This window comes from Oncorhynchus nerka, unplaced genomic scaffold, assembly GCF_034236695.1.
Source record: "Oncorhynchus nerka isolate Pitt River unplaced genomic scaffold, Oner_Uvic_2.0 unplaced_scaffold_4188, whole genome shotgun sequence".
NCBI classification, from domain to species: Eukaryota; Metazoa; Chordata; class Actinopteri; order Salmoniformes; family Salmonidae; genus Oncorhynchus; species Oncorhynchus nerka.
Genome location: NW_027037109.1, coordinates 1874 through 10000, shown reverse-complemented (window position 1 = coordinate 10000; position 8127 = coordinate 1874). Strand labels below are relative to the sequence as shown.

The window sequence follows — 8127 nt, the reverse complement described above, 5'->3', positions numbered from 1 at the left end:
CTCTCTCTGTCCTGTAGGAGTTCACCATTCTGTCTCTCTCTGTCCTGTAGGAGTTCACCATGCGGTCTGTCTCTCTCTCTGTCCTGTAGGAGTTCACCATGCTGTCTGTCTCTCTCTCTGTCCTGTAGGAGTTCACCATGCTGTCTGTCCTGTAGGAGTTCACCATGCTGTCTGTCCTGTAGGAGTTCACCATGCTGTCTGTCCTGTAGGAGTTCACCATGCTGTCTGTCCTGTAGGAGTTCACCATGCTGTCTGTCTCCCTCTGTCCTGTAGGAGTTCACCATGCTGTCTGTCTCTCTCTCTGTCCTGTAGGAGTTCACCATGCTGTCTCTCTCTCTGTCCTGTAGGAGTTCACCATGCTGTCTCTCTCTCTGTCCTGTAGGAGTTCACCATGCTGTCTCTCTCTCTCTCTGTCCTGTAGGAGTTCACCATGCTGTCTCTCTCTCTGTCCTGTAGGAGTTCACCATGCTGTCTGTCCTGTAGGAGTTCACCATGCTGTCTGTCTCTCTCTGTCCTGTAGGAGTTCACCGTGCTGTCTGTCCTGTAGGAGTTCACCATGCTGTCTGTCCTGTAGGAGTTCACCATGCTGTCTGTCCTGTAGGAGTTCACCATGCTGTCTGTCCTGTAGGAGTTCACCATGCTGTCTGTCTCTCTCTGTCCTGTAGGAGTTCACCATGCTGTCTGTCTCTCTCTCTGTCCTGTAGGAGTTCACCATGCATGACACCATGGGATGTTATCTGGATCTAGACAACGGACTCCTCTCCTTCTCCAAAAACGGTTTGATACCTTCCCTTCCTGTATTGTGTGTACTGTGTAGGTCAGGGTTCACCAGCCCGGTTCCCGGAGAGAGACCCTCCTGGAGGTTTTAACTTAGGTTTATCAACCAGCTAATTACTAGAGTCAGGTGCGCTAGATTAGGGTTGGAGCCACTGGCATTCAGGCCAAAGACTTCAATCTTGGTTTCATCAGACCAGAGAACCTTGCTTCTCATGATCTGAGAGTCAGGTGCCTTTTGGTAAACTCCAAGTGGGCTGTTATGTTCCTTTTACTGAGGAGTTGCTTCCGTCTGGCCACTCTACCATAAAGGCCTGATTGGTGGAGTGCTGCAGAGATGGTTGTTCTTCTGGAAGGTTCTCCCATCTCCACAACTCTGGAGCTCTGTCAGAGTGACCATCGGGTTCTTGGTCACCTCCCTGACCAAGGCTCTTGTCCCCTGATTGGTCAGTTTGTCTGTGCGGCCAGCTCTAGGAAGAGTCTTAGTGGCTCCAAACATCTTCCATTTAAGAATGATGGAGGCCACTGTGTTCTTGGGGACCTTCAACGCTGAAGAAATGTCTTGGTACCCTTCCCCAGATCTGTGCCTCGACACCATCCAGTCTCGGAGCTCTAAGGACAATTCCTTCATCCTCATGGCTTGGTTTTTGCTCTGACGTGCACCTGTCAACTGTGAGACCTTATATAGACAGGTGTGTGACTTTCCAAATCATGTCCAATCAATTGAATTGACCACAGGTGTACTACAATCAAGTTGTAGAAACATCTCAGGGATGATAAATGGAAACAAGATGCACCTGAGCTCAATTTCAAGTCTCATAGCAAAAGGGTCTGAATACTTATGTAAATGTTTTTTCCAATATTTTTTTAAAATGTAAATTAGGAAAAAAATATATGTTGTCACTTTGATTTTGGGCCACAAGTAAATGACTAAGCTGGGATTCGACTAAACAGTTGATCAGGGTGGTTTCTTCACAAATAGACAGGAATTTTCCTTTCTGTGGGAGGAAGATCCTTTCTGTGGGAGGAAGACCCTTTCTGTGGGAGGAAGATCCTTTCTGTGGGAGGAAATCCTTTCTGTGGGATCCTTTCTGTGGGAGGAAGACCCTCCTTTCTGTGGGAGGAAGATCCTCCTTTCTGTGGGAGGAAGATCCTCCTTTCTGTGGGAGGAAGATCCTCCTTTCTGTGGGAGGAAGATCCTCCTTTCTGTGGGAGGAAGATCCTCCTTTCTGTGGGAGGAAGATCCTCCTTTCTGTGGGAGGAAGATCCTCCTTTCTGTGGGAGGAAGATCCTTTCTGTGGGAGGAAGATCCTTTCTGTGGGAGGAAGATCCTTTCTGTGGGAGGAAGACCCTTTCTGTGGGAGGAAGACCCTTTCTGTGGGAGGAAGACCCTTTCTGTGGGAGGAAGACCCTCCTTTCTGTGGGAGGAAGACCCTCCTTTCTGTGGGAGGAAGACCCTCCTTTCTGTGGGAGGAAGACCCTCCTTTCTGTGGGAGGAAGACCCTCCTTTCTGTGGGAGGAAGATCCTCCTTTCTGTGGGAGGAAGACCCTCCTTTCTGTGGGAGGAAGACCCTCCTTTCTGTGGGAGGAAGACCTTTCTGTGGGAGGAAGATCGTATCTATATTTACTTACGTTCTATTAAAAGGTATTGTCGTGAGATCGTTTCTTTATTTGGGGATATGACCCAGTCTCGGGTCCAGTACCAGTACCAACCACATTGAGTGTCTGTCTTGACTCTGTGTCAGACAGTAGGGACTCCAGGCAGGTACTCTCTCATGTCCTGACCTGGGCTCTCTCGCTCTCTCTCATGTACTGACCTGGGCTCTCGCTCTCTCTCATGTACTGACCTGGGCTCTCGCTCTCTCTCTCTCTCGCTCTCTCTCATGTACTGACCTGGGCTCTCTCTCTCTCTCGCTCTCTCTCATGTACTGACCTGGGCTCTCTCTCTCTCGCTCTCTCTCATGTACTGACCTGGGCTCTCTCTCTCTCGCTCTCTCTCATGTACTGACCTGGGCGCTCTCTCTCATGTACTGACCTGGGCTCTCTCTCTCTCGCTCTCTCTCATGTACTGACCTGGGCTCTCTCGCTCTCTCTCATGTACTGACCTGGGCTCTCTCGCTCTCTCTCATGTACTGACCTGGGCTCTCGCTCTCTCATGTACTGACCTGGGCTCTCGCTCTCTCATGTACTGACCTGGGCTCTCGCTCTCTCATGTACTGACCTGGGCTCTCGCTCTCTCATGTACTGACCTGGGCTCTCGCTCTCTCATGTACTGACCTGGGCTCTCGCTCTCTCATGTACTGACCTGGGCTCTCGCTCTCTCGCTCTCATGTACTGACCTGGGCTCTCGCTCTCTCTCTCTCTCTCATGTACTGACCTGGGCTCTCGCGCTCTCTCTCTCTCTCTCATGTACTGACCTGCCTGCTGCTCTCTCTACTGCCCTCCTCTCTCTCTCTCTCATGTACTGACCTGGGCTCTCGCTCTCTCTCTCTCTCTCATGTACTGACCTGGGCTCTCGCCTCTCTCATGTACTGACCTGGGCTCTCTCGCTCTCTCTCATGTACTGACCTGGCCTCGCCTCTCTCGCTCTCATGTACTGACCTGGGCTCGCCTCTCTCTTTGCCTCTCTCATGTACTGACCTGGACTCTGCGCTCTGCTCGCTCTCTCTCATCATGTACTGACCTCGGGCCTCTCGCTCAATCTCTCTCTCAGGTACTGACCTGGGCTTGGCGTTTGAGATCCCAGCTCTTCTGAAGAACCAGCCCTTCTTTGCTTCCTGTGTTCTCAAGGTATGTACACACACACACACACACACACACACACGTACACACAGTCAAGGTATGTACACACATAGACACACAGTCAAGGTATGTACACACACACACACACACAGACACACAGTCAAGGTATGTACACACACACAGACACACAGTCAAGGTATGTACACACACACAGACACACAGTCAAGGTATGTACACACACACAGACACACAGTCAAGGTATGTACACACACACACACACACACACACAGTCAAGGTATGTACACACACACACACACACAGTCAAGGTATGTACACAGACACACAGTCAAGGTATGTACACAGACACACAGTCAAGGTATGTACACAGACACACAGTCAAGGTATGTACACACACACACACACACAGTCAAGGTATGTACACACACACACACACAGTCAAGGTATGTACACACACACACACACACACAGTCAAGGTATGTACACACACACACACACAGTCAAGGTATGTACACACACACACACACAGTCAAGGTATGTACACACACACACACACAGTCAAGGTATGTACACACACACACACACAGTCAAGGTATGTACACACACACACAGCCAAGGTATGTACACACACACACAGTCAAGGTATGTACACACACACACAGTCAAGGTATGTACACACACACACAGTCAAGGTATGTACACACACACACAGTCAAGGTATGTACACACACACACACACAGTCAAGGTATGTACACACACACACACACAGTCAAGGTATGTACACACACACACACACACACAGCCAAGGTATGTACACACACACACACACACAGCCAAGGTATGTACACACACACACACACACACACAGCCAAGGTATGTACACACACACACAGCCAAGGTATGTACACACACAGACACACAGTCAAGGTATGTACACACACACACACACAGCCAAGGTATGTACACACACACACACACAGTCAAGGTATGTACACACACACACACACAGTCAAGGTATGTACACACACACACACACACAGTCAAGGTATACACACACACACACACACACAGTCAAGGTATGTACACACACACACACACAGTCAAGGTATGTACACACACACACACACAGTCAAGGTATGTACACACACACACACACAGTCAAGGTATGTACACACACACACAGCCAAGGTATGTACACACACACACAGCCAAGGTATGTACACACACACACAGTCAAGGTATGTACACACACACACAGTCAAGGTATGTACACACACACACAGTCAAGGTATGTACACACACACACAGTCAAGGTATGTACACACACACACACACACAGTCAAGGTATGTACACACACACACACACACACACACAGCCAAGGTATGTACACACACACACACACACACAGTCAAGGTATGTACACACACACACACACACACACAGCCAAGGTATGTACACACACACACACACAGCCAAGGTATGTACACACACACACACACACAGCCAAGGTATGTACACACACACACACACACACAGCCAAGGTATGTACACACACACACAGCCAAGGTATGTACACACACAGACACACAGTCAAGGTATGTACACACACACACACACAGTGTCAAGGTATGTACACACACACACACACAGCCAAGGTATGTACACACACACACACACACACACAGTCAAGGTATGTACACACACACACACAGCCAAGGTATGTACACACACACACACACACACACACACAGCCAAGGTATGTACACACACACACACACACACAGCCAAGGTATGTACACACACACACAGCCAAGGTATGTACACACACAGACACACAGTCAAGGTATGTACACACACAGACACACAGTCAAGGTATGTACACACACAGTCGCTCTTCACTCAGTACCGGTCAAAAGTGTTAGAACATCGACTCATTTCAAGGGATTGTATTTATTTTTACTATTTTCTACATGGTAGAATTTGAGAGAGCTTTGTTTGCTCTTGGCAGTCATCAAGGCAAAGGGTGGTTATTTTGAATAATCTCAAATATAAAATATATTTTGATTTGTTCAACGCTTTGTTGGTTACTACATGATTCCATATTGTGTTATTTCATAGTGTTGATGTCTTCACTATTATTCTACAATGTAGAAAATAGTAAAAATAAAGAAAAACCCTTGAATGAGTAGATGTCCAAACTGTTGACTGGTACTGTAAATCTACTCAAATCTATGACAAGACTTCAAAATGTCTGTCTAACAATGATCAACAACCAATTTGGCAGAGCTTGAAGAATTGTATTTTCTAATAATCATGTGCAAATATTAGACTCACCCAGAAAGACTCACAGTTCTTAGAGACTTACCCAGAAAGACCTTACCCAGAAAGACTCACAGCTCTTAGAGACTTACCCAGAAAGACTCACAACTCTTAGAGACTTACCCAGAAAGACCTTACCCAGAAAGACTCACAGCTCTTAGAGACTTACCCAGAAAGACTCACAACTCTTAGAGACTTACCCAGAAAGACTCACAGCTGTAATCACTCTTATAGACTTACCCAGAAAGACTCACAGCTCTTAGAGACTTACCCAGAAAGACTCACAGCTCTTAGAGACTTACCCAGAAAGACTCACAGCTCTTAGAGACTCACCCAGAAAGACTCACGGCTGTAATCACTGCAAAAAAAGTGATTTTAACACGTATCGACTATTACATTCAAGGGTGTAAATTAGATTTCTGAGTGTCTTTTTTTTAAATACATTTTTACAAAAATGTCTAAAATGTTTCACTTTGTCATAATGGGGTTTTGTGTGTAAATGGGAGAACTTAATCCGATTTGAATTCAGGCTGTAACACAACAAGGTAGATAAGTTGGAGTATATTATACCTTTACAACATTAATATATCATTATGTGTTATATTGTTTTGTAAAAGAACGATAAGACATACAGTTATCTGCATGTATTCATACGCTCTGATAGACTCACCGGTCAGACGTGGGCCTCTGATAGACGTGGGGCTCTGATAGACGTGGGCCTCTGATAGACTCACCGGACAGACGTGGGCCTCTGATAGACGTGGGCCTCTGATAGACGTGGGCCTCTGATAGACGTGGGCCTCTGATAGACGTGGGCCTCTGACAGACGTGGGCCTCTGACAGACGTGGGCCTCTGACAGACGTGGGCCTCTGACAGACGTGGGCCTCTGACAGACGTGGGCCTCTGACAGACGTGGGCCTCTGACAGACGTGGGCCTCTGACAGACGTGGGCCTCTGACAGACGTGGGCCTCTGACAGACGTGGGCCTCTGACAGACGAGGGGCTCTGATAGACGTGGGCCTTTGACAGTCGAGGGCCTCTGACAGTCGAGGGCCTCTGACAGTCGAGGGCCTCTGACAGTCGAGGGCCTCTGACAGACGAGGGCCTCTGACAGACGAGGGCCTCTGACAGACGAGGGCCTCTGACAGACGAGGGCCTCTGACAGACGAGGGCCTCTGACAGACGAGGGCCTCTGACAGACGAGGGCCTCTGACAGACGAGGGCCTCTGACAGACGAGGGCCTCTGACAGACGAGGGCCTCTGATAGACGTGGGCCTCTGATAGACGTGGGGCTCTGACAGACTCACCGGTCAGACGTGGGCCTCTGATAGACGTGGGGCTCTGACAGACGTGGGGCTCTGACAGACGTGGGGCTCTGATAGACGTGGGGCTCTGATAGACTCACCGGTCAGACGTGGGGCTCCTGAGGACGGGCTCTGATAGACTCACCGGTCAGACGTGGGCTCTGACAGACGGGGGCTCTGACAGACGTGGGGCCTGACTGACGGGGCTCTGATAGACGTGGGCTCTGACAGACTCACCGGTCAGACGGGGCTCTGACAGGACGTGGGGCCCTGACAGACGCGGGGCCCTGACAGACGTGGGGCTCTGACAGACGTGGGGCTCTGACAGACGTGGGGCTCTGACAGACGTGGGGCTCTGACAGACGTGGGGCTCTGATAGACGTTCTCTCTTCTCTCCATCTGACAGAATGCAGAGCTGAAGTTTAACTTTGGGGGAGGAGTTTAAGAATCCTCCCAAGACGGGCTTCAGTAGCGGTGACCAAGCTTCTGAGGGACATGTGGTCAAATCCAGCCAGACAGGTAGGTGTGGTCAAATCCAGCCAGACAGGTAGGAGGTGTGGTCAAATCCAGCCAGACAGGTAGGAGGTGTGGTCAAATCCAGCCAGACAGGTAGGAGGTGTGGTCTAATCCAGCCAGACAGGTAGGAGGTGTGGTCTAATCCAGCCAGACAGGTAGGAGGTGTGGCTCTAATCCAGCTAGACACGACAGGTAGGTCCAGCCAGCCAGCCAGACAGGTAGGTCCAGCCAGACAGACATACGGGTAGGTCCAGCCAGCACAGACATACGGGTAGGTCCAGCCAGACAGGTAGCAGGTGTGGTCAAATCCAGCATCGCCAGATGGCAGGTAGGTCTAGCCAGACAGGTAGGTCTCAGCCAGACAGGTAGCAGGTGTGGTCAAATCCAGCAGGCCAGACAGGTAGGTCTAGCCAGACAGGTAGCAGGTGTGGTCAAATCCAGCACGCCAGAC

The 8127-nt window shown here is 49.5% G+C and overlaps 1 protein-coding gene across 1 annotated transcript in view; it reads left to right on the top strand.

Annotated features, from left to right (window-relative positions):
• The window catches only part of LOC135566566 (ATP-dependent RNA helicase DDX1-like), a 13604-nt gene extending 5977 nt beyond the window's left edge, over positions 1-7627 (top strand). The window contains exons 5-7 of the mRNA XM_065014254.1: positions 705-777; positions 3488-3564; positions 7567-7627. Of these exons, the coding sequence (XP_064870326.1) occupies positions 705-777; positions 3488-3564; positions 7567-7605 (189 nt within the window). The 3' untranslated portion in view covers positions 7606-7627. The remainder of the gene's footprint in view (positions 1-704; positions 778-3487; positions 3565-7566) is intronic.
• The last annotated feature ends 500 nt before the right edge of the window (positions 7628-8127 follow it).